This window comes from Pipistrellus hanaki (assembly GCF_964339955.1).
Source record: "Pipistrellus hanaki genome assembly, chromosome: 9".
Lineage (NCBI taxonomy): Eukaryota > Metazoa > Chordata > Mammalia > Chiroptera > Vespertilionidae > Pipistrellus > Pipistrellus hanaki.
Window position 1 is genome coordinate 51,852,681 of NC_140511.1, and position 27,921 is coordinate 51,880,601.

A 27,921-nucleotide genomic window follows, 5' to 3' on the forward strand; every position below is an offset into this window, starting at 1 on the left:
CTGCACTGTAGCTAGTTAACTCTTTAAGCTTCTGAAATTTTAAGGGTAAAGAGTAGAGCTCAGGGAGCAAGACAGGTAACACTGATGATATACTGAGTTTGGGAGAGGGCAGTAGGCAGGGAGCTGATAGATCCAATTCTACTTTGAGAAGAGCATTTAGAACTGTTAAGAAAAACCATCATTTAATTAATTTTTTAAAAAACCTGTAATTTTAAAACTGAATCTTGATTTAAGGCAGTGGTTCTCAACCTTTCTAATGCCGCGACCCTTTAACACAGTTGCTCATGTTGTGGTGACCCCCAACCATAAAATTATTTTCGTTGCTACTTCATAACTATAATTTTGCTACTGTTATGAATCATAATGTAAGTATCTGTGTTTTCCGATGGTCTTAGGCGACTCTTCTAGCAGTTCTCAACTTGCAGAATGTGACCCACAGGTTGAGAACAGCTGCTGTAGAGCCTTTTCAACATGAGGAACTGTATTAAAGGGTCACGGCATTAAAAAGGTTAAGAACCACTGATTTAAGGGGAAGGCTATAAATTATTAGCTAAGAATATTTATCAGTGTGGAAGGAAAGGTCACCAGTAAAACTATTTACTTTCCCCAATATAGCACAGATATTTTACATCTGATATTGAGGTTCTAAAAATACAGGTATCCCCAGAATATATATATACACACTTTGAATAATTCCAATAGGTTAAACCTGAAAAGAAACATCGATTGAGCTATCAGCTGTGTATTCATTTTTTGTGAATACCCTGTATTTTGATTCTCTTGCCTTTTTAGAAATCCTGAAATGAGTTCTCTTGTCTCCTATGCTATTTATAAATCACAAAGTTTCTTGTAGCTAGCAAAATATCACTGTCAATCTTGCTAATAAATTTACCTTTTTTCTTCTTATAATGACAACTTTGAACATCATCACTTCTAATCCCAAAATAAAGCTGCAAAGAGCTCCCTCTAGTGTCAAGACAGCAAAATATAAGGGCTACTGATGTCTCATAAGACTTACAGGTAAATTCATTCAATACATTTATATATTACTAGAGGCCCAGTGCACAAAATTCCTGTAATAGGGCTTCCTTCCCCTGGCATCACTCCCAGCTGCTAGAGGAACCTGCAGTCCTCACTCCCGGCTGGAGCACCACTCCTGTAGCTCCCTTTGCCGACCCCTTCCCTCTCATAGCAGGCGTCCCGCCCCTTCTGGCTGCTCCTGGGCCATGCCTGCATATGCAAATTAACCTACCACCTTTGTCAGGTTAATTTGCATATTCACTTCTGATTGACTGTGGGTGTAACAGAGGTAACAGTCAATTTACATGTTTGGCTATTATTAGGTAAGACTAGAGGCCGAATGCATGAAATTCATGCACAGGTAGGGTCCCTAGGCCTGGGAGGTGATCAGGGTCCATCTGTGGGGCAATCGGGGCCTCTGTTTGCACTCACCTTGGCCTGGCACAGCCCACTCACCACCCCACCATCCTGCTGCAGTCCTGCTCTCAGCAGGCCCCATTGCGACGGCAGCGTCTGCAATGCTGCCCACTCCCAGCGCTTCGTAGCTGATGCCTACCATGTTCTACGCCACGCCACGCCCTGATGGTCAGCACACATCTAACTCCCACCCATGGGGACAATTTGCATACTAGCCTTTTATTATATAGGAGGATGCCCTTACTTGGCATCAGATACTATGTTTATTCTCTTACCAGACACCATGGTCCTAATTATACAACATCTTCTAATGTGAGCGGCTACAATCTTTAGACGTGTATTATATCCTAAGAGAGCACAGTGTAAACTGCTTCTGTAAACAGTACTGCCATCCCATTCAGTTTACATTAGATGCACAAAGCTAATACAATGCTAATGAAGTAAACTGCTTAATGTAGTATAGATATCTGACAACTGTGTTAACTTCTTTGTTCTATTTATAAATTTAAGAAAATGGCAATGTGAGCCAATTTGATCCCAACAAAAATGGCCTAAATATGTTAGGCAGGCAATCTTCTTAGCGTCATCTACCCATATTCTAGGACAGTGGTCACCAACCTTTCGGACCCCATGGACCACCAGTTGGCGACCGCTGTTCTAGGACATAGAGAGGAATAATTTCTTGAGATCTTAAATGCAATACAAATTGATTGTGAATACAAAAACCAAAATCTTTAACTTGATGTCACCTTTATTGTCCTATATATTGTCAATAAGTGTTCTATGAAAAAAGAATTCCCTAGTCAAGTGAGATTAAGATATGATGGGTTAAACCAAACCAATCTGTGTTCCTTCCTCAAGGACCTTTCAGAATTTGTAGAATGCTAATGTACGCAGTGAATATCCAGTAGAGCACAGCATAAAGCTTTTCCCAAACTTACTTGACTATGGATCCTTTTTCTCCCAGAAGACCTAATGACATCAGGAAAGCTAATGTTCAATGGGACAAACATCCTCTAGGAAATGTGGCCTAATCCAAACAAAGCCACATCAGTTTCTTTGCTTTCATCACAAATCCCCAGACCTTGACTCAAAGTATCAAAATGACACTCTTCCACAATCCTAGTATCTTTCATTGGGTAGCCACTGACTTTGCTTTGAAATTTCAATGCTCTAGAGCAGTGGTCAGCAAACTCATTAGTCAACAGAGCCAAATATCAACAGTACAATGGTTGAAATTTCTTTTGAGAGCCGAAAACTGACTTCTGCACATGGGCCATGAAGTTTCAATCGCACTGTATGTGTGCGCCCGCATGTGGTATTTTGTGGAAGAGCCACACTCAAGGGGCCAAAGAATTGCATGTGGCTCACAAGCCACAGTTTGGCGACCACTGCTTTAGTCTCAAATGCCTGGTAATCCATTTTTTTTTCTGATTAAATAAGCAAGTCGTTTCAAAGTTAATGACTTTAAGGTATCAATCTCCTCAAAGTTAATGACTTTAAGGTATCAATCTCCTTTCCAATCCAAACAAATCATTCCATCCTCTCAGGTGCTAAAATAGGAGATGCTGCTTTCACTCCTTCATAGACCTTATCTATGGACTCACCCTGATCCTAAGTGTAGCCTGAAGCCTAATTGGAAGACAAAGTATAATAGTTCAGAATTCGGCTCAGAAAAGCATTTGGAATCATAATGGCAGGTGATGGTGCCCAGGCTGTGTAGAGTGAGAAAATGGGAAGAGTAAGGCGAGGAGAACAGCTTTTTGAATCCTCTAGAGATGAATTTATCCAGTGCAGCTTCCGAACTGGCTGAACCAATTTAATTCCTAACAAATATTAAAAGAACACCCAAGGCTAAATGTGAATGAATAAAATCTACTTCCAAGGTAAATGTCTATTTTGGGTTATCTATTTTTTATTACAATTCAGGATAACTAGAATGGTATGTTTATTTCAGTCAGAATTCAAATGCTCTTTTAAACTTATGATGGGTCTGTCTTCTTGTTATTTGCTATTTTCTTCCTGGGTTAAATTCTAAAGAAAAGTCCTTTATGATACAACTAGAGGCCTGATGCATGAAATTCCTGCAAGAGCAGGCCTTCCTCCCACCGGCTGCCTGCACCAGCTTCCCTCTGGCACCCGGGACCCAGTTTTCACTCCAGCACCTGCGACCTGGTTTTCCCTGCGGCCACTGGCAGGCACCCAGGACCCGGGCTTCCCTCACAGTCCCGGCTTCGTTCAGAAGGATGCCTGGTCTAATTAGCATATTATGCTTTTATTATTATAGATAAGGTGTTTTTAGAGATATTGATGTCAGAATATTAGATCAGTAAAAATCAATCAAGTAAATTAAGACCTGTTTCATTTCATATCATTGCATTTGTAAATTATCTCAATGAAGTTTACATATACACAACTCAAAGTAAATTTATAATAGAAATTTATAACCCAATTAAAAGAAATCCATCGCAATATGACTAAAATTATGTAATTGTATATTTATTTATAAAATAACAAAAGATTTAGAAATAGATCTGTTTATTGTGAAAATGGTCTTGGTATATGTGAGAATATTATATACTTTGAAGACAGCATTCATAACTGTTAAGACAAAGACAAACTATAATTTTAAACTCAATCTTGATTTAAGGGAAAGGCTATAAATTATTGGCTGGAATGCATTCAGCATGAACTCAAGATTCTATATAACATAAAGCATGAAAGTACAAAAGATGTTGGAGTACAGTAAGCCCATACCTAAATTTTAACTATAAAGCTGCAAGGACTTTTTGTTTATTCTTATATAATATTTTTCTTCTGAGATAAGTTGATTTTGTCTCCAAGACTTAAGGCCATTCCCTGTAAATAAGAACACAAAAATTTTTATAATTATTGAAACTATGTAAAACCAGTAGGTAATTCTATCTTAACAAGCTCCCATTCAATAACACCACATTCAACAATGAAATCAAGGAGTACAGATCAACAAAAACTTAGTTTGTTATTACCTACTATTTGCTATCTCAGATTTGTAGCTGAGATTTCAAAAACCTCTGAAGAACCCATTTCACAAATAACCCATAGGACTCAATCTGGCTTTAAGTAAATACCCAGAATGATAGGCCCAAAAGGTGAACCATTTTAATAAAACAGAAGTTATATTTCTATTCAGAGAATAGATTTGCACCTAATGCACAAAACATTAGTATGACAGAGAAAATTACATATAGAAATAAGAAAAACTTAAAGTCTCCATCCTTTGGGGGGAGGGGGATGGAGGAGAAACAATTGTAATAATCTGAACAATAAAGATTTATTAAAAATAAATAAATAAAGTCTCCATCCTTTTGTTCAGAGATGAACTCAAAAAAAGCAACTGTTGGCTGGCCAGCGTGGCTCAGTAGTTGAGCGTCAACCTAAGAATCAAGAGATCACGGTTTGATTCCTGCTCAGGGCACATGCCTGGGTTGCAGGCTCAATCCCCAGTCGGGGGTGTGCAGAAGGCAGCCGTTCAATGATTCTCATCATTGATGTTTTCTGTCTTTCTCCTTCTCCCTTCCTCTCTGAAAGCAATAAAAATATATTTTTTAAAAAGCAACTATTACCTGACTTTTTGCACGAATTCTTATGTGACCAGTAACAGGAGCCTCTGGTCCCTGTTGAATAGGCTTCTCAATGCTGACATTTGCAAGTGCATCTTCTCCAAATATGGAACGAGCATAGAGGTTGGCTGCCATAAAGCCACAGTAACCAGAAAGTGCCTGGAAGTAATTTGTGATAAATTCACTACTTCACTATTTCTAAATAACTTACACATAAGCAAGACCAAAGAGCATAGATAAATTATGTGGCAGTTATCATATGGTGGTGATTATAAGAATACATGAATTTGTCAAAATTCATGGCACTATACATGAAAACAGTGTGGATTTTACCATGTCTATATAAACCTGACTTTAAAGATATAGCATTTATATCAATTTGTATTTATACAGCCTCTATTTACAGTTGTTTTCCTTCTACATCAGATCTTAAGCTCCATGAAGGAAGAGACCTAATTTTTTTTTTTTCATTATTGGATATCCAACAGCTCACGAAGTATTGGGCATATAATAGTTATTTGAATAGCTGTTAGACTCAGTAATATATTAATTAAAAGTACTTTTCTAGCAGCAAATAGCTTACTGATAAAATTAATAGTTACATTAGCAAATATTCCTTAGAGCCTCGGCTTCATTTTTTCTTTCTAGTCTTTTTTCATACATACACAAATACAGCAGATAAGCAAAGTATATCAACAATTCTGTATTTAAGCCGATATATTCTGACCCACAAGCAAAGCCAACAAAGACACCACAAACATTTTCTAATTGCGTATTAAAAACTATTTTGGAAAAAGCCTTTAGCTTAAAGGGAAAAGAAAAACTAATTTGACTATTAGTTTGAAAAGAAAAACTAATTTGACTATTCAGCTTGGTCACTGTAGTAGGAACAAGCTGGCTGATATGTTCCAGTGGAGCAGGGGAGGGGAACGTCTGGCCCGAGGGCCTTATCATTTGGTCAGGCCCTGCCGAGGCATTAGACCGAGGCATTAGGAGTGAGCCAATTAAGTGTCTGACCAAATAAAGCAGGCTAATTTTTAAGTTGATAATTTTGTATAGCCCATGAATGATGTTATAAATATCCAAATGGCCCTTGGCAGAAAAAAGGTTCTCTACCTCTGCAGTAGAGAAAGGTAAGCAGATTCATACATTCTATAGGATAACTTCTTTTAGCTAGTCCAGAATGAAACGGCTTTTCTCATGCTGAATGATAACAAAAATACACTAGAGGTTCTTATACAAGAAAGCCAAGAATCTACCATACTACCCTCTATCAGATTTCAGGTCTCAGTCCAATCTTACCTTCTCTGGAGTGAGGCATTTCATGTTGGTTGACTTTAATATGTGTTGTAAATAGTCATTTAAATCAATTATATTTGTGTTAACTGTCACCTGTACAGAAAGAGAAAAAAGTCAAGGAGATTATAATTCTTACAATGAGAAAAGTTGTGAATTTCTTAGTTGGGGTTGAGAAACAATCACTCATATGTCATATGAGAATGTTTTTCTAAGTATTTAGTGGGAAGGGTAGACAACAAAAAAAATAAATGACATGTATAAAACCTAGCAAACTATAGGATGGTATCAGAATTTTTAGATACAGATTACTTCATAGAAGATTAATATATTGCATAGAAAATATTTATAATAAAAATCAGGACTCAAAAGAAAATTGCGCAGTAAGCCACTGACTTTGCAAAGTTTCTTTTGGACACTGGATTCAATTATAAATTAATATTCATACATACAAGAAATGGAATATTGTCTATAATGTCGATCAATCTTTCAGCTTAATTGTAGAACTGCTACTCTCGCCAATTTACAACAGCAACTTAACAAACTAACTTTCATGACTTTCAATTAAAGCTAATTTTCAAGAACAAATATTGAAATACTTTGCTTCTCACATCTGACACCTTTTAATGGGATTAATTTTATAGGCGAATCCCTCAACATTAGCTAAAAAGGAATAAAGATAAGGAGTTCAAGCATATTTCCCTAGGACTAACTTTGTTTTCCCATTCAAATTCGGCCCACATCTGACGGAATTCAGCATCAGTGCAAGTTGCAGGCTGGATGTAGTCCATGATGTCAATGTGAATATCACTGAGGACCACACAATTTCTGTCACTTGCTGCTCCAGAGACATCATAAACTGCAATATACATACACAAAACGATCCCAAATCACCAAAGGCAAATTTAAATTTATATAGTTTCAATATTTCCAAATAATGATTATGGTATTAGTAAATATTATATAATGCTTATTGTACATTGCTCTATTCTAAATGCTGTACAAATATCTGCTTAACATTCACATCAAACCTTTGTTACAATATTATTTTCCATCTTTTTGATGAGGAAACAAACAAAAAGAAGTTGCTCAAGGTCACAGTTAATAAGTGGTGGGAGCCAAAAAACTCAGATACTATATTAGGCACACCAGGAGAATACACAAGTAGTAATGCCACATTGCATTGTAATTATATATTTATTTCCTCCTTCTGCTTGACAGTTTCTTGAGAACAACAACTTCATCTGGTTCATTTCTGTATACATATAACAGTGCTTAGTACCTCAGCAGGTGCTTCATAAATGAATAAATGAATGGATTTAGGTCCTGTCCTTAAGAAATGTCAAACAGCTATTCATTACAAAAATTCTTGAACAAAAATATTCAAACACCACATGCTGTAATTTCTTACCTATGTTACCAAATATTATTCCATTTTCTGTTGATGCTACTTTAACATTAGCTTTAATATTTGCAAAATCGTGAGGAGCAAGAGTCAAAGGAGATGGCTTTTCCACAAGTTTTAGATCCCCTGAAAAAAATTTAGACAGTTAATAAAGACATATAAATCTTTCAAATCACAAAACCTTAGCATGTATACAGCTTTATGGTTTCTAGCAAAGTAAGAAACAAGAAAAGGGATATGATTCAAATACTATGAGGACAAAATAAAGAAATCATTTAACACATTATTCATTTCAATATGCATATTTTTAAAAGGTAATAGGCTTCTCAGGATAATTCTATATTTAATTCGTGTGTGTGTGTGTACTGTGGACATATCATTTTATGTCACTGAATGAATACAACTTCTCAAAAGTTTGTCATATACTAAAAACTCCATTACAAAGAAAAGATAAATCTCTACAGAAAGATGTAAATTCTTAGAAAAATAGTTCTTTATATAAACATCAAGCTATGCTGAGGGCAGAAGTCTATTTTCCTTTGATATCTTCAAGTCCTGTAACTCTTGTTTAAGCCATATAGAATTTCCTAGTGGCACTGCATGTTCTTGTATACAATTTATATTTCCCAACTTCAAGGCCAGATGTAGAAGTGGTCAAAGTCTGATTCATGTGTCTTCAGTAAGAAAAACGAAAGACATCTCAAATTGCTAAATATAATAATGATATATTACTCTGGTCACATATGGTATATATTCATTATAGACTCAGAAAACACTTAGGTCTGTACTAAAGGAATTAAAAATTTAACTAAGTGAGCTACTTGGTCATCTGTAATTTAAATTCTTATTTATATCTAGAAAAATTGGTATTTATAATTGAGCTCAGTGAATAAACTTATTTAGATATACCAAGAGCATAAGAAAATAACACCACAGAGGTACAGCAAACTGGAGACTAAATATTAAATGTAAAACTGGGCCTTGATTAAAATGTCACAAATGATTTGAAGAATTCTTTTTTTTTTTTTTAATTCCTCATCCCAGGATATTTCCCCATGGATTTTTTAGAGAGTGGAAGAGAGAGGGAAAGACAGAGAGAAATATTGATGTGAGAGAAACACATCAATTGGTTGCCTCCTGCATGCACCCTGACCAGGGCTCAGGCCGGGGAGGAGCCTGCAACCGAAAGGTAGATGCCCTTGACTGGAATCAAACCTGGGACCCTTCAGTCCACAAGCCGACACTCTATCCACTGAGACAAACTGGCTAGGGCTCAAGAGAATTCTTATACTAGAACTTGTACACATCTCTTAATAATCTGTCATAATGGCTTACTATAAATATCCTTCCTTTATGGTAAGTAAATTTCCTCACCTAGAGTAGCTAACTCTAACGTGCAGTTCTGTAAAGTATCACTGGTTTGGTTCACGACAAGCACATCTAGGACGATATCATACTGGTTGACATGAACATAAGCTTCTGCGTATACAGGATCTGAGAAACCTGTCAATTGGGTGACCTGTGAAACAAAAACAAAGAGATAAGCAATGACTGAGAAAATTTAGCCAAATATATCCTGGCCAAATGACTAAGTCTGTTAGGTAATTAACAGATATGCTTAGATTAGACAAGTCATTTTGAAATGGGTATAATAAAATTATTTTGTCATGGAGACATGGTAAATCAAAACGGAGACATTAGAAATAACAGAGCCTAGACTTTATATCCCAATAGAAAGACATTAAATATGTCTAGCAAATACATTAACCATCCAACTTAGGAGTTAAATCTGTCTAAACTCACTAGATGTTCTCCAAAATTCACGAACCCATAAAATTCAGATCCTGTGGCAGTAGAGTACTTTTATCAGCTTCTGAATTTCAATCTTGTTTAACAAACCTATCAATCACAATGATTTGACCAAAACTGATGCTGTATAACAAGCATGTCAAACACATGGTCTGTAGGTCGCATGTGGCATGGCACGGCCCACAACAAATATTTTTGCAGCCCCGCCAATATATGTTTTAATAAAAATTTTGTAACTTCATTTTTAGAATATCCTGTTTTAAGTAATTATTAATAACGAACTAAAACGTTCGTTAAGGACTGATTACTATAATAGTTTCCCTTATGCGCCTTATGCACAGGCGCACCATTTCTCTCCACTAATACTAGCAGCGAATATTTTAGCAGCTGACTACCACGTCATTAGTCTTGTACTGACTTTTGTGTGCGCAACAGGAAATATTTTGCTTTCAAAGAAGGAAAAAAAAGTTTAGTTGTGTTATGCTTATTGATTTGTGCAGTTATTCAGTGTCTGGTAAGTTAATGTTCAAGAAAAAATATTAATTTTTATTAAAATGTTCTATTATCTTATGTTAACAATTACTCATTTATTTCAGCCCTTTGTATTAAGCTTGTCTCTATCGAAATAAACCTACGTTTCTATGAAAACTGAAGCTTTTGGTGTTTTTTTTTGCAGCCCACATAAACTTAAACCTTGTTTATTTAACCCATGTTAGCCTTTGAGTTTGACTTGCCTGCTGTATTACTTATTTTTCTTTTTTAAAAACCAGGGGGACCAGCAACTTCCTAATTACTACTTTCTTAAATAGCCAATTTAAATAACTTACCCGTGCATTTGATATTTTGTTACCTTGTTAAGTTTAGATGCCAGGGGATCTGCTGCCTCTTTCCTCTGTGTGTTACCCATTGCAGCCAGCAAACTCAGCTGAAACTGATCTTCCTTGCAGTTCATTTCATTCTTAGCAGTTAGTTGCATGAAGGAAATGGGGTCATCAGGCTGTACTGTCACATTCCTCTTTTCAGATTCTTTCTGTGTTGAGAAAACAAACATGTTTCTCTTTAATTGGAAAGAAAGATAGCTTTTTGTATGCCTTTATGAGAACTGAATTAAAAAAGAAAAAAAAGCCACCAAGGACTTTTATGGCTTTATCATATATACCTTACCTTCTGGGATAATTTCTCTTCTTCGAGTTTAGCAGATAACATGTGTGAAAGGGATTGTCTGCATTCCTTATTGAAAATGTCATTCATTAAAGGCGAACATTCAGACAAGACCTTGAGGCACAGGGAAATTCGATCTACATCATCATCTGTAATTGGCTTCTTAGGAAGAGAGGATTTTCCCAAATGAAGGACAGTGGCCATAAGCAACATAGCCTCAGCGACAAAAGACTAGAAAAGTAGAGAAATTGATTCTTTATCATGTTTCTGTAATTGCAATATGTTACTTTTTATAACTCAAATCTAATAAATAAAACTTTCACTTCACTTGAATAAGATTTCAAATCTTTTGGATTTTATCTCTATCTTTTTTGCATCCTACTTTTTCCTTTCTATGCTACCTGCTACCCTCTAAAACCTTCATTAAACCGGAACTAAAAGACAGCAACCACTTTTCAACTATCTTGCCTTACTCTAACTCCCTGACATGCCAATGCTTTCTTTTTAAAATTCCAACAATAGAAAAGTTAAAAGAATGATACATTTCACAAATAGTTAACTTTCTGCCATATTTGCTTTCTGATTTTACTCATATATGTGCACTTATTTTTTTAAACATATGAAAGTAAGATTCTTCACTTCCTAAGTACTAAGAGAATCAGAACAGCTTCCTATATAACTGTCACTATCACTATCACTCCTGAGAAATGTAACAATCCCAAAATATATCTACTATATAGTCTAAATTAAAATAAATCTCTCTAATCTCACAAAAGGTTTTCATTGTTTTTTTAAATCCTGGATCAGCTTCATACATTTTATTTGGTTGTTACTCTCCTTAGTCCCTTTGAATCAAGACCAGTCCCCTGGCTTTTTGTATTGTTTTCCATCACAATGAGTTTTTCATTTATTGTCTGATTTTCAAGAGAAAGAGGAAGGAAGGGGGGCAGGAAGGGGAAGAAGGAGAGACATCAATTTGTTGTTCCATTTATTGGTTGATTCTTGTGAGGATTGAACCTACGGCCTTGGCATATCTAGATGATGTTCTAACCAGCTGAGCTACCTGGCCAGCTACACAATAACTTTTAAAAAGAGGCCAGGCCAGTTTTTTATAAAATGCTCCCCACTCCTGGTTAGATAACAGACAGGTGATGTTTTGTATTTCTTTTGTATTGCAACAGGAGGGACATAAGTTAGGTTGGCCCATTATTGGAGACACTAAGTATGATCACCTGGTACTGCTATCTTAATCCTTATTGTATGTACACCAATCACTTCACTCTACATGTGAATACCTTCAATGACTTTCCTGGACCTTCATATTGAAATCCATATGACTTAGCCTGCTATTCAAAGTCTTCCACAAAGTGAATCCAAAGTACTTTTTCAGTTTTATGTAGCATTAACCTGACACATGCTCTATGTCATTGTCAAATTGTCTTTGGTTAAGTATTGATTAGTACACTACATGAAAAAACTATCAGAAGCCTTGGGAAAGAAGCTAAAAAATAAGTATAATAATCCTCTGATCCTGGATACTGTCACCAGAGGAGAGGAAAGAGGAGAGAACAGAAAAAAATAGAAGCATAAGCAAAGTAAAGATGAAGAAAACCACACAAAGCCATATCTTAACTAAATTACTGAAACCTGGCGATAAGGGGAAAAAATCTAAAATCCGCCAGAGAAAACAGGACACATTCCATGCATAGGCATGAGAATGACATTGGCTTCTTTGAGAATACCAGAAGACAATGGAGCAACATCTTGATGGTACTAAAAGAAAAAAAATGCAAAACAGAAATCTATACCTACAAAGATATCTTTCAATAATGAAGTAGGCCTTTTCAGACAAACAAAACTAAAAAAATTCACTACCAACATACCTGCGGTATAAGAAAAACTGAAGCAAATTCTTTAGGCAGAGTTATATAATACAGAGAGAAACTCAGCTCTACACAAAACAATGAAGAGCAATGGAAAATGCATAAATGGAGAGCTAGTGTGATGATAAACAACCAAACTTCTACCTGCCTTGTACCAAATGCAGCAAACTTCATGAACCAAATATGTTACCAGAAACCTGGCTCTCTCAGATATTAGAGAACAAATGCTCTCCCAAACTGCAGAACTGAAGCAGCCTTTCTATTAGAGAAAACCAAATTGGATGCAGACACACAGAATCCTGGAGACTTTTATAAAGCATTATTTAAATAATAGATGATTATTCTGTGACAAGACCTGAAAAAATAATGGCCTACAGCACATGTGTCAAACACAAGGCCGGAGGGCCAAATCCAGCCCGCCAGGCCTTGCAATGTGGCCCGCACCACGCTGTCATCACTGCACTCCGCTGTCAGTTTATGACATTGTCAGTTTATGACTGTTCAGTAAACCATTCGGCTCGCGATTTAGGCTGGATTTTAGATTTTGGCCCCTTCTCTGATTGAGTTCGACACCCCTAGACAGAGTTGTAAAATAAATTATTGCCCCTAAATCTAAATAAACAGATAAAAAAGAGATAATATACCTTGTAATTTGCCTGATCCTCTAAATATCATTAATGGCTCTTATAATAATGAAAGTTAAAAAAAATCCTTTGAAAATCCCAAGTCTAAAGTGAAAATGTCTAATTATATGTAGGCATAAGTAAATGAAGAAATCTAATGGATTGTTATGCAGCTATTAAATATTATAATTATTACTAGAGGCCTGGTGCACAAGATTCAGAGCGGTCCCTCAGCCCAGCCTGCACCCTACCGCAGTCCAGGAGCCCTTGGGGATGTCAGACTGATGGCTTAAGCCCACTTCCTCAGGGAGCGAGTGGACCTAAGCCGTCAGTGGGACAATCTTAGCTCTGCCGCAGAGGCGGGTGAGGCTCCCGCTGCGCTTACCAGCTGTGAGCCTAGCTTCTGGCTGAGCAGCACTCTGTGTGAGACCACACTGACCACCAGGGGGAAGCTCCTGCATTAAGCATCTGCCCCCTGGTGGTCAGTGCTCATGATAGCAACCGGTCATTTTGCCATTTGTTCAATTTACATATCAGCCTTTTATTATATAGGATGATTAGGAAGGGTTTAGAATAAATGGAAAAATGTTATAATGTTAGGTGAAAATGTGGTTTATAAAATGTGAAATTATCACACTAAAGGAAAAACGGTTTCACAGATGAAAACCATATTAAACTCTTTCTGGAGGAAGGAAGGATTTTTGTTACTATATCTGGTAACGAAATTCCATCTTTTGATGTTTCTATCTCCACCACAATATTAACAGGATTTGTACTTTAGTGCTTAACTAATGAGTAATATTTTTCTTATTAGTTATTACCTCCTATTTCTTTTAGCAATGTGAAAAAAGAAATGAACAAAAATAAAATCATTCACATGGGAAGTATGTGGGTAAATATAAGACTATCTCATTTAAAAAAATCTTTTAAAAAATTGACTATTTACAGCAGGAGAACAGATAAAGAGAAGAATATTATATGGATAGCCTTAAAAAAGAAGGAAATTCTGATACATGCTATCATATGGATAAAGCTTGAAGATATCAGGCTAAGCAAAATAAGCCAGTTACAAAAGGACAAATATTATATGATTCCATTTATATGAGGTATATAGAATAGGCAAATTCATAGAGAAAGAAAGTAGAAGAGTGGTGGCCGATGGCTGGGAATGAGGTATGGGGAAGTATTGTTTATTGGGTACACTGTTAGTTCAGGATGATAGACAGTTTTGGAAATGGAAAGTGGTAATGACTGCTCCACAGTGTGAATGCTCTTAATGCCACTGAACTGTACACTTAAAAATAGTTAAAATGGTAAATTTCACATTATGTATATTTTACCATAAAAAAAAAATATCCAAAAAATGGGGGGATCTAGGAAGGTAACTGAACTTTTGCCCTGTTCCCAACTCTCAGCTTCTTACTATTAGCTAAGTATGCCCTCTCTCTACCTAAGTCTGGACTCCAGATAAATAAGAAATGGTTAGGAAAAACAAAACAAAACAGTGCATACATATAAAAAAGATAACTATTTAATGCAAAAATAATAAAAATGTCAGAAACGCAGCATAGGATAATATGCATGTAAAAATAAAATGTACAATAGTAGTACAAAGGATGGTAGTAGGGGCTGGGGGAAGGGAATATATTATTTTAAATGAGCACACAGAATGGTCAGAAGCTAGGATGAAGGTTATGAACTATAGAAATGGCAATATATTTAGGAGATATTTCTGGGATAAAATAGGCAATAACTGACTGGATGAAGATACTGGATAAAGGCTTACTCTTCACTGAGTCTTAACTAATTCTAGCAAACAGAAATTAATTCATAAATCCTTATATCTCTTCCACTGGACTAATCATATGGTATTATTATTATATTACTTCAACAATTTTACAATAACATTATATTACTGTGTCTATTTCCACAGGATCTTTAAGCATTCCCTTTTGGGTCCCTCACAGTTCAATGCATATAGTAGGCACTCAATGTTCACTTGTTGGGTAAATGTAGAATAAATGGACTTACATTTTGCTTTCTCTTCTCCTGAACCAGAGCTACATAGCGCAAGGCAATCTTGGTCAGAGTTGTGGCAAGGGAGGCAGCGACAAAGAAATCTCCATCCAGCAGGAATCCTCTCAGGGGAGGTCTGCAAAGCAATCAGGGAAAATGAAATCCAACAACTTCTTAACAGCATGCAGCTTTGGCATGATTCAAACAAGGCTATTTAACACTCTCACTGCCATCCTTCAGTGATAAGAATCTCAACTAGCTCCCTTCTTAGCTCTCAGAATGAAGCTAAAGGAAAAAGAAAAAGAAAATAACACATGAATTTAAACCTATCTTTAAATGATGCAAGAAGCAGCTGAATATAAAGAGAAAATGGGGAAGGTTGTATATACTCGAACTAATGAGCTATGTTCAAATCCCAGCTTATCTACAGTACTTATTTATTTACTAATTCACCCTTTAGGGTGAATTACAAATTTATTCAAGGTTCAAATCCTTGTTCTATAAAGTGGGACAGTAATGTACTTAATGGGTTGCTGTGAAGATTATATGAGGCAAACTACATAGCACAATGCCCAGCATGTAATAAGCAATCTTTAAAATTTTAGGCATTAATTTCATCATCTTCACTATAAAACTAGAGAGTAAAATGAGGAAATCATCAAAATTTTATTCCATCAGTTAAAAGTAGAAAAATTTCCAAAATGTTTTCTAAAAGTTACCTCAACTTAGTATTTTCTGTATGAGTAAAATAATTTTAAGCAGAACACAGTTAATTCTATGAAAATACTTATAAAAAGCAGAGGATTAAAACCATCAACATGATTCCTGAAAGAAAGAACTTAAGTATCCTTTACCTTTCAAGTATCTTAAATGGCAAAGATTTCCATGTTGGTCACAAAAGTAAGAGAAAAGAAATCACTTGAGTGTTTTATACACAAGAGTAATAAAAACAGCAGAGCTGGCTGAGCCTACCGGTAAGTGCTGCAAATTACCTTTCTTCCTCTTTCTTGGTGGGTCTAGAACTGCTAAGAGCACTCTGAGTTGCATAGGTGCCCATCTCAGTTACCAATTTCTGAACTGGCCCCACATTTATTTCTTCTTCAGGTTTTAATTCACCAGCTTCCTTTTTTATTTCTGATTCTACAATTGGGATCTAAAAATAAATTGAAAACATCAATAGCAAGCAAAAACACATTTAAATATTCAATCATTTCCATAGAGAAGGCATTTCCCTAATGGGATGTTTGGAACTTGAAACTCTCTATTTTCTTCCCTTCCCATAATATTGTAGTAAGAAGACAGGGGCTTTGTGATTAGATGCCTCTTCCTTGTTGTAATGGTTTTGGGTAAATTAATTAAATGACTTAATCTGCTAAATGCAAATCTTAATTCTTTCCCCACAAGTCACTTAGTAAGAAAATGCTTAGGACAGTGTCTAAGACAAAATAAATACTCTTTTTAAAAAAAAATATATTTTATTGATTTTTTACAGAGAGAAAAAGAGAGGGATAGAGAGCTAGAAACATCGATCAGCTGCCTCTTGCACACCCCCTACTGGGGATGTGCCAGCAACCAAAGTACATGCTCCTCACTGGAATCGAACCTGGGACCTTTCAGTCCGCAGGCAGATGCTCTATCCACTGAGCCAAACCGGTTTTGGCCAAAATAAATACTCTTATTATTCTCCATCCTTCCCTAATTAAAAGAGCCTTCATCTTCCTAAAATAAAATAAATCTGCCCTAGCCACTTTGGTTAAGTGGATAAAGCATCAGTCTGCAGATTGAGGGGTCCCGGGTTCAATTCTGGTCAAAGGCACATGCCTGGGTTGTGGGCTCAATCCCCAGTTGGGGGGAATGTAGCAGGCAGCCTATCAATGATTCTCTCTCATTATTGATGTTTCTATCTCTATCACTCCCTCCTCCTTTCTCTCTGAAATCAATAAAAATATATTTAAAAAATTAAAATTAATCTTAGTTTTACAAAATAACAACTACTTTCTTTTTTTAAAATTTTTTTTAATTGATTTTTTTATTTTTTATTTTTTTTATTGATTTTGTACAGAGAGGAAGGGCGAGAGATAGAGAGATAGATAGAAACATCGATGAGAGAGAGTCATCGATCAGCTGCCTCCTGCACAACCCCTGCTGGGGATATGCCCACAACCAAGGTACATGCCCCTGACCGGAATCGAACCCGGGACCCTTCAGTCCCCAAGCCGACGCTCTATCCATTGAGCCAAACCGGTTTCAGCTCAACTACTTTCTTAAAAGCACGCAAATGGCTACTATGAATGTATTCCTTAATATCAGCCCAGTTTAAGAACTGTAAGAGTCTTCAATTATTATCCATCAATTCCTTTATTTTAAAATAACCTGATATACAATACAATCAGGTTAAAAAACTTATATCTAAGGTCTCAGAGCTAAATATTGGCTGAAGCAAGATTGGAACCCAGGTGTTCTAAAAAGCACTGTTCTTTCTATTTGCTCATATGGTTTTTTGAATGAGAAAATACTGCCAGTTTTAGTACATAAATACTATAAAGTCCGCCCTGTTCTTAAAATATCTGCATTCTTCTTATAGAACACATAGACTAAAGCAGAGTTTTACAAGTCTTTTTCTAAAATATAGAACCTTCTGTTCAAATAAAATCTTTCCTGGAAGAGTAAATAATACAGATAAAGCAATAGGTGTTACAGCACAACACAGGGGAGGGGAAACCCCCAAATTTCCCACAGCTCTCAAGGTTTAATTATGTGGGTAGTTAAAAAATATTTTTCAGTGTTCATTAGTCCAGATAAAAACGGCACATACAAATCAGATTGAAAACACCACATACAAGTCAGAATGAAAAAGAAAAAAAAAAATTCAGAAGAACTAAAGTAAAAATCACCAAATAAAACAGCATTTACTATGAAAGTAAAACATACCTCTCCCAGAGATCTTCGGACTTCAGTCATCACACTCTGAATGTCTTCTTTGGTACTACAGTATTCTCCCAGGATCCACAATGCTCCTCGGTAAATCCTAAAGCAAGAATACAAGTTCTGAAACACTGATTTGTTAACGAATCTTGAAGCAATTTTTCTTTGTGAATTTAAGCTCAAGAAAACAAGATTCTATACTTCCAAGGGATCATGAATGACATTTTAAGAAATATAACAAAGATACTAAGTTTCTTTAATTCTCCCAGAAATCACAAGCACTAAAAGAAAAATAAGTGCCCTCATCTATCATTAGTAGGAAAATCTTAAGACTGGTAAACCAGTAGTAAAAATAAGATACCCAAAATGTTTCCCAGAGAGATGATATCTTCCATTTACAACAGAGTTAAGGTAAAAGTTTATCTTATCACTTACTACTATAAAAATTTGTTCTTTTTAATGTAAAAAGTACTTTTTATTTGTAGTCATTGAAAAGTACAGGCAGGATGCTGACAAGAACAAAGAACAAGGAAGGAGTAAAAAAGGATCAGTAACAACAACAAAAAAGCAACAATTTTCTAGTTAAAAATGTTAAAATAAAGTCTTTAGTCATTATTTCCCTAAGATTTTCATTAAATTCACTTTTTAAAAAATCCTAGAAACTGAAAAATTCTAGAGATCATGGCTACCAAAAGCAAAACTTTGATTTTTTTTCCCTCACAAAGAAAGCAAATCTTTCTCACTTCCACAATTGTCAATACACTTTCAATCAGAAAACAACTTTGTAATGGCCCCTTATTTCCACCTATGCAGATATAATGCAAGTCTGTTATAGTCTATCAGATGCTTTATATCAAACAAAATTTGATGACAAAGTACTTTCTCATTAGTAAAGGCCATCTGAAGAAAAACATCAGATTTAGGTTGCATTTGCACGTCAATAAATAATAAAGGGAATATAAATAATAATGATATCTAAAAAGTAATACCTTTAAAAAATATGTTCTTAGTCACTTTAGGATTCACAATGTTTTAAAGAAAATAAGGATAAAGAAATCTAGATAAATCACCACAACTATAAAAAAAAAAAAAATTAGCCACAGATTATGGATCTACCAAGGGTGGGTATAAAGTAATATTTATGGTCATTCTTATTTTTGTCTTGATTGTTGTATCATCTTTCCAGTCTTATATTTTATATCAACTGGCTCTTTAAAGACAGATATTGGTAAAATGCTTACTCGACTTCACATTTAATCAGATTTTAAACCTACTTGACAGATTTAATAGCATGAAAGACTTCAAGCATCTTCTCAACAATAAGCATTCTCAGGTTATCAAAGCGCTGAATGGCTTCACGAACAAACTCCAAGACATCAGCAGCTGCTGCTTCGTTACTGTCACTAAGAAATTCCATTAACTAGGAAAAATAAGGAAAAGGGATTAACAATTTAAACTTACCGTTTAATTACCTTAAGCAATTTTTAGTAAGGTTTAAGTAAATTAAATGTGCAAAGTATGTATTAACAACTTTCAAATGTATAACAAACTGCAAGTTGAGAGATAAGCACCACTGATGTAAACAGTCACGAACTTCTGTTTTATGTGCAGCAAAAATTAATTGAATCCTCCTACATTGTAACTTAAAGTAAAATCATTTTGGGGGGAAAAAATTCAGAGCTCCATGGCAAAATTTCAAATTACAATAACATACCTCATTAATCTGACAGGAGAGAAAACATTTCTTCTATAACTGAATCCTTCAACCTCAAGAGGTAAGACTTTGAAATACTTACTTGCCCTACTAGATGATATATATATGTGTGTGTGTGTGTGTATGTGTGTATATATGTATATATAAGTATATATTAAAAATTATACTTCAGGTAACTAAAACAAACATCAATTATAATCATATATGGAGATATTTTTGTCACTGTTATTTGTTGTTGTTTTGATGAAGAGAAAAAAGTCAAAGTCCTTATTCCTCTGAGTTTAAGAGTTAGTATTTAACTATTGAATAGAATTCTTGAAATTCTTTTAGTGAATTTCAAAAGTAAGGTACTCAGAATCACATACCACAGGAATAACATTTGCAGCCATATCTGGAAATCGGACAGAACAGGAATGCAATGTTCGCACAAGGAGTTGTCTGTATTTGTCAGTATCTTCATGCTCAGACACGTTATTTGTTTTAATCACTTCTTTCTTCAGGACAATAACCAGCTATCAAACAAAGTAAAAATAAGCAAGAATTACAACATGTATGGCCTCAGAGATTACAAACTGCTGTCAGTTTTGTCTTACCTCTTCAACATTTCTAGAAGAGACAAGATCCAGTGCTAACTGCAGAGTTTTCTTGCGTACTTCTAAGTCTGGTGTGCTCAATACTCTTAGGATGTCCATAACCAGATCCTGAAAAAGAACAAAAAATCCAGAATTTACAACAATATTTCTAGTCACAAGAAGAAAATCTTAACAGAAGAATGGAGGGTACAGTTCATCACCTTAATTCTTTGATCAACAATAAGATCACTCGTGGTGGAAGAACCAGATATTTTTGGTCTCTTGAAAGGATGCAATATGAAATATACATTATCACATAAGATGTAGTCAAACTGAAAATGTTTACTCTGACTCTATCAAATTTCAGATCAAATTTGAGAATTTATAAGAAATACAGAAGTCTAAGGAACAAGCTAAATGACACCACCAGACTCCAAGCACTGAAGCTAATAAAGATGGCAATAGGCTTGAAAATTATCTCAATTTGAAAAATATTTTATTTAAGATTTCTCTTTTAAACAATATTTACCTGTAGTACTCGTTCATGAGCAGGATGCTCTTTTAATTCGACCAATCGATCCAGAACTATGAGCTTTACATTGTTGTCACTCTCCTTAATAATTAAATCAATGTAACACTGAGCAGCAGCCTATGTAAAAAAGAAATACATTTAAGAACATATCTTTAACATAGAATCTGAAAATAAGAAAACAAATCCCAAGAAGCCAAAATATATTCACTACTTCCACATTAAAAGTTTATGCATTTTTTCCCAAAGGAATATGTCCTTCTATTCCCTTAATTTTAATAAATCTCATTGTTTTTCAAGTTCACAAAAGATTAAAAGCATCAGAAGTTAAAAGGATAAAAAGTGACTGCTATAGGCTACTTATTAACCAAAAACTAAGGATTGATATTAATGAACAAAGGAGAAAAAAAGCAAATTAACAATCTCCAAAATTATAGCTATTAAGCACCTTTTACTATAGGAGCACTTGCATTATACTGCAGAAAAATCAAGAATATTAAGATGACCGTGAGTTATGAAAAGCAGAGGAGCAAAACTCCAAGAGCTCCCAATGATCTAGAACAGTGGTCGGCAAACTCATTAGTCAACAAAGCCAAATATCAACAGTACAACAATTGAAATTTCTTTTGAGAGCCCAATTTTTTAAACTCAAACTTCTTCTAATACCACTTCTTCAAAATAGACTTGCCCAGGCTGTGGTATTTGGTGGAAGAGCCACAATCAAGGGGCCAAAGAGCTGCAGTTAGCTGTCCACGGATCTAGAACAATTTGATCAACAAGATAAATGAAAACATAATATTGGATTATACTCCATGCAGTAAAATGTCCTTACAGACATAAAGAAAGAAGGAAAGAAAAGACAGAGGAAGAAGAGGCAACTCTTCCTTGCAGAATTCCAATTAGTAAATGCAGAAAGAGGGAAATAGAAAATCACCATTAAAATACCAGTAATAACTGGTGTAGAAAAGGTCCATTGATGGATGCTAAAATTAGTTGGTGCAAGGTTGGAAAAGAAATAAACTATATGCACAGTTTCAAAGTTTCTTTCCATGATATTAATAATTGTGAAAGAAAAAAATCATAATTTAACAGTGGAGAAATCTGGCAGCTACCTCCATAACTGATTAATGAAGGTTAACACCACCATTAATAAGATATATCAACATCATGTACTCCTTTCTGATACTGAGAAGGGAGCATCACTTCTGTGGTATTCTCCCCACAAAATGTATAGCCTCGCCATAATAATGAAAAAACACAAGACAAACCCAAATTGAGGGATATTTTACAAAATAACTCAATACTTTTCAAAAGTTTCAAGATCGTGAAAAACAAGGACGGGCTGAGGAACTGTAAGGGACTGGAGGAGACTAACATATGACAATTAAGTGTAATGTAGGAGCCGGGACTAGACCCTGGGAAAGAAAAAGCGCATTAGTCTATAGTTTAGATAAAAATATTGTTCCAATTGCAATTTCTTGGTTTTGATAAATTATACAATTATTATGTAAGACATGAACATTACGGAAAGCTGGATGAAAGGTAATGGGAACTTTGTCCTATTTTTGCAACTTCTCTGTAAGTTTTAAATAATTTTAACATAAAGAGTCTGTTAGCCAAAACCAGTTTGGCTCAGTGGATTGACCGTCGGCCTGCGGACTGAAAGGTCCCAGGTTCGATTCCGGTCAAGGGCATGTGCATTGGTTGCGGGCACATCCCCAATAGGGGGCTTGCAGGAGGCAGCTGGTCAATGTTTCTCTCTCATCAATGTTTCTAACTCTCTATCTCTCTCCCTTCTTCTCTGTAAAAAACCAATAAAATATATTAAAAAAAAAGTCTTTTAATAATTTAAAGTATTGGTGTATATAGCAGTAAATTCTCTTATTTATACAATATGGCTTTCTAGAATAATTCATTCTCTGAATATAGTAGGGATTCCTTATATAGTCTTGATATAATAAACTAAAGAAGAGAAAGATAATATTCCATTACTGAACATACTTACTGGAACCTTTTTTTAGCACCCATCATTTAGGATCCAGAATTCAATCTCCCAGATCTAAGTTTCAGTGTAAAATATGGGGAGATAGCTTAAAACATCAGAACCATTCTCCTGAAACTAGAAATATTGGTATTTTCTATCTCTCGTTCTCTCCATGTATTTATGTATGAAAACAGGAAGGGAGAAGGAAAGTCAGACTACATAAGTAATCAAATAATTTCTTATATGAAATTTGTAGCTGTTATCTCTATGTCATGCCATGCTATGTAACCACATAGTAAACTTCAATGTCACTTCAATCATAAGCGACAAGACAGAGTGCCTATAATCTAACTGGCACCAAAATAAATAATCAGTACCTTGATTGCAGTCGGTGCACTGGAGAGAGTCACTAAAGTTCCAGCGGCTTCATATTTTACAGCAGGACTAGATGACTGTAATAAGTTATAGATGCAGCGAATAAAACGAGCCCTTTCTGACGGATTAGCATGACAGACCTGGAGAAGAAAGCATTTAGGTTTCAACTAACTTCATGGACAGTTAATTTCAAATATATTTTTTAAAATAATCCATGCTTATGGGATGCTAGTTTTCTTAACTTGAAAGCTAAGTATAGTCTTAACAAGACATCTGAAGATGACAACCAACTTGGGATGAGACATTGTGTCTATCTATATTAATAAAAGCATAATATGCTAATTAGACCGGACAGCAGAACAAGCTTCAGGACAACCTTCCGGACAAAGCCATGGCTGTGAGGATTGAGGCAAGCCACTACCAAGGGCTGAGCCCCTTGCATGAATTTCATTTCATGCACTGGGCTTTTCTCTAGTATGTATGTATGTATGTATGTATGTATGTATGTATGTGTGTGTGTGTGTGTATAAAAAGCCTAAGAGACTGGCCAACAGGGATTGGACTGAAACTAGCAGTCCAACATCCTCCGAGATATCCCCAATTGCAAGAGGGCACAGGCCAGGCCACAGGACCCCACCAGTGCACAAATCCGTGTACCGGGCCTCTAGTTAAAATGTATTATCCTAGCAATTAAAGAGCTTTCTAGAAAGACTATTTTACCTTATCTTAAACTGTTCAAGTTTATTTTACCCATCATTGATCAGTCTTACCTTATAAATTAGCTCAACAATAACCAACTGAAGAATGTCTCCAAAAGTCTGAACCTGATCAATACAAGTACTTAGGTAATCCAAAGCTCGATCCTAAAAAAATAAGAATATATTTATCAAACTCCACCTCGTTTAATTAAAGGACTTAATGCAACTTAAAAAAACATATACAACTAAGTAGAAAGCAAATGAGAAAATCAAGGGCAAAGAAAAATTAACTAATGAAAAAAATGAAAGTTAAAATATAAATATAAGCCATAAAATCAAATATATGTTCTAGAACTGGGTCACAAATCTTGGGTCTGAATTTTCTTGCAGTTTAACCAAGGAGAAAAATACTATGTATTCCGGGTAAGTGATTCAGGGATTTATACAATCAAAATAAACCAGCTACTTTGGAGTATAGTTCTTCCTATTTCTGAGATCAATAAGAAAAATCTCATCAATTCTCATATATCAAACACTGATATAGAGAACTATGGCCTCAACAATATCTCTACAGTAAAAGTATCAACAAATTTTATCGAACTATTTTGGATTACATCTCTTCATGTAGGTATCACGAAAAACACATCACTAAATCAACTCTACATGAGGATGAAACATTGTGACCTAAATAAGTAGCTTTCATATAGTTTTATTTACGAAGATAAAACAGCAATAACTAAATTTCAGAGAAATAGACGACTGTATTTTTTAATCTTCATGCATATTTCCCACATTTTGATAAATACTGGATAGCAAAAATTCCAAGATTAGATGCCATCAAGATGTGCAAAGTCACTGCTAGCCACCAGCAGATCCATATACTTTAACCACCAGCAGAACTGGATGTAGACTTGATATTCACTCATGAAATTTGAAGTCTATAAGAACACACCCTTCTTTCACAGACATGGCTCAGGGTGGATCTTATACAAAGCTACTGTTTTGTTAAACAATTTTAGATCTACACCAAGAGAAGGAAAAACAGACATCAAAGCCCCAAAGTAAAAGACCACAGAATATGACCATAATTTCAATCTGGAAAACCTGTAAAGTGGTTGTTGTTAAATGTTTACTTTGAAAAAGAATATATATAAGCAATATTCCAGAGAAGGAAAACCACTGTATTTTTATACAAATTAAATTCAAAAATCTAAAAAAAAAAAAAATATACAAATTACATACTACAAATAAAATTACTGTCTAAAAACAGGATTAGGCCTATGTAATACTTGTTTTTTAAATGTTTTTACTGATTTCAGAGAGAGGAAGGGAGAGAGAGATAGAAATATCAGTGGTGAGACAGAATCATTGATGGGCTGCCTCCTGCCCACCCTTACTGGGGATTGAGCCCATAACCCAAGCATGTGTCCTAACTGGGGAAGAGAACTGTGATCTGGTTCATGTGTTGACACTTAACCACTGAACCACATCAGCTGGGCTGAAATACTTTTTTTTTTTTTTTTAAATCCTCACCCTAGGATATTTTTTCACTGATTTTTAGAGAGAGTAGAAGAGAGAGGGAAAGACAGAGAGAAATATCAACATGAGAGAAACACAGCGATTGGTTGCCTCCTGCATGCACCCCGACCAAGGTCCCTGGCCAGGATGGAGCCTGCAAATGAGGTACATGACCTTGACTGGAATGGAATCTGGGACACTGGCTTATTAAAAACTATTCCCTAACTTTAGGAATTATTCACTACCATTTTTGTTACGATACCCCTCCCCACTTCCTCTCCTCCCATATTATTTTGAAGCAAATCTCAGACTACTTAGCATTTCTTTTGTTAATAGAGGGTATCCCCAAACAGGGCTGGGCTATAATACTTCTAATTCTCACTTAAGTACAGTTATAAAAGTTATTTATTTTTTTTTTAAGTACTTACCTGATCTGCATGAATTAGCATCATAAATGCATTCCTTTTGCAACTTGCATCCTTCTCATTCACCAGAAAATCATGTATCAGTTCAGGGGCATCAGGTATAAGATGTTCAAAATTTCTTGAAATAAAACAATATCCATGTTTAATAAAATCCTACTTTATTATTTTACAACTCTATGAACACTACCAAAATTAATCTTTATCAAACTTTGTAACAGTATCATTGTTTTGCTTTTTAAAACTTTAAATCAATTAGAAAATTGTGAGTAGGAATCACAAGCTTACATCTTCATTTATTAATGTATCAAATTATTCTTTCATAGTTCAATACAGAAAAAGCTAATTTATTTAGCATGTAATCTGTCAACTGACTATCTCAAGTAATTGCTTTTCATATACTTTAGGAATAAAATATTAATGCTCATGATGGCATCTTCAAGATACTTAAAGATCATTCTTTAAGAATTATCAGAGAAAAAAAAGGATCCCTTGAATTTTATTAGTTATACACTATATTTATTAACTTATTTACTTACTGATTTCTTATTTTGGAAAAATTTAAGTATTTCTAACAGAATAATAAACACTGGCTTATTAAAAGCTATTAGCTAACTTCAAGAATTATTCATTCACAACCATTTTTGTTACACAGATACCCCTCCCCAATTCCTCTCCTTCCATATTATTTTGAAGCAAATCCCAGACCACTTATAATTTCTTTTGTAAATCAAGGGTGTCAAAAATGTACACATACTTTGTATAATTATGATAGAAAGGCAGAATTTATTAAAATACATTTCATTTTCAAAGTGTAATAGAATCAACTGTTAAAATGTATATGTACACATTTTTTTGAATACCCTGGTTTGTTTTCTAAAATTAAGAATTCCTTCTCTGTAAAACTAATCATAATACCCTTATCAGATCTTAAAATTTTAACAATTCCTTAATATCATCATAGAGCTAGTGTTTAAATTTACAATTGTCTTAATGGCATAATTTTTGTGCATGCATTGGTAGTTTAAATACTGAAATTTGTGTAGTCTGTATGGTATAGCTTTCAAGAAACTCTACATTAATAACCACAATACCACTTTCCCTAACAGATAACCAAATCTAACATGACAGTAAAAGAACTGTAAAATTATATAATAATCAACTATTAAAGTACAAAGATATTTATAAAAATTACATTCTACTTCTAATGGATTGACTCCTAATGGAATGAAACCAGTGATTATAAAAACCAAGCATTCTAGCTTCATCTAACTGGTTCTTTGAATGTTTTTAAAGTTCAAAATCTTCAGCTTTCTAATAAGAGGAATTAGTTGAGAATTGCAATCCTTCCTAAAAAAGTTCCCTCCTTAAGGCCTCTAAGGAAGGGTAAAAAGACCCACATTCCACAAAAAGAGAATTCTAAAACAGTCAAAAAGCCTTTAAGAGCTAAGTTAATAAATTAAGTGGGCTGGAGTAATACAACTGAGAAAGACAGGCATTGTCATAAATTGGAAAATGTACAACCTGTTTAAAAGGGGGCTACTTATCACTGAATTTCAGCCGATTGCTGTCATACAGAAACTAAGACCCAGTGTTGCCAGATCTTTTGACTTCTCATGTTGACAACTTAATGATAAAAAGGGGAAAAAACCTTATTTAGGCCAAATGAAATACATATGCAAGCTACATACAATATGTAAGAAACCACTTTGGAACCTCTAATGTAAAAGAAGAAACACCTCACAGAATAGGCCAAAGGAGTACCTTTATTTACCTATAGATAGTATAGATGGCCAAAACAGCATTTCTTCTAACATAGCTGTGACGATGCTCCAAACATGCACGAATAGCTGGCATTAAAGGTTCTAACAATTCTGCTTCTTTCAATTTGCAAAGAAAACGAAGAGTGGATCCTCGAATAAATTCATTAGGATGCTGAAGATCCTGATATA

At 34.9% G+C, this 27,921-nt stretch overlaps 1 protein-coding gene across 1 annotated transcript in view; it reads right to left on the minus strand.

Moving 5' to 3' along the window:
* Window positions 1-3,920: 3,920 nt before the first annotated feature.
* The window catches only part of COPB1 (COPI coat complex subunit beta 1), a 28,537-nt gene continuing 4,536 nt past the window's right edge, over window positions 3,921-27,921 (minus strand). The window contains exons 4-22 of the mRNA XM_084893978.1: window positions 27,744-27,913; window positions 25,976-26,090; window positions 24,102-24,194; window positions 23,334-23,471; window positions 20,973-21,092; window positions 20,465-20,572; window positions 20,237-20,383; window positions 19,432-19,577; window positions 18,164-18,260; window positions 16,225-16,385; window positions 15,248-15,368; window positions 10,714-10,941; window positions 10,400-10,579; window positions 9,115-9,259; window positions 7,747-7,866; window positions 7,049-7,194; window positions 6,342-6,431; window positions 5,043-5,198; window positions 3,921-4,296 (exon numbers count right to left, since the gene is read on the minus strand). Coding sequence (XP_084750104.1) covers window positions 4,237-4,296; window positions 5,043-5,198; window positions 6,342-6,431; window positions 7,049-7,194; window positions 7,747-7,866; window positions 9,115-9,259; window positions 10,400-10,579; window positions 10,714-10,941; window positions 15,248-15,368; window positions 16,225-16,385; window positions 18,164-18,260; window positions 19,432-19,577; window positions 20,237-20,383; window positions 20,465-20,572; window positions 20,973-21,092; window positions 23,334-23,471; window positions 24,102-24,194; window positions 25,976-26,090; window positions 27,744-27,913 — 2,541 coding nt within the window. The 3' untranslated portion in view covers window positions 3,921-4,236. The remainder of the gene's footprint in view (window positions 4,297-5,042; window positions 5,199-6,341; window positions 6,432-7,048; window positions 7,195-7,746; window positions 7,867-9,114; window positions 9,260-10,399; window positions 10,580-10,713; window positions 10,942-15,247; window positions 15,369-16,224; window positions 16,386-18,163; window positions 18,261-19,431; window positions 19,578-20,236; window positions 20,384-20,464; window positions 20,573-20,972; window positions 21,093-23,333; window positions 23,472-24,101; window positions 24,195-25,975; window positions 26,091-27,743; window positions 27,914-27,921) is intronic.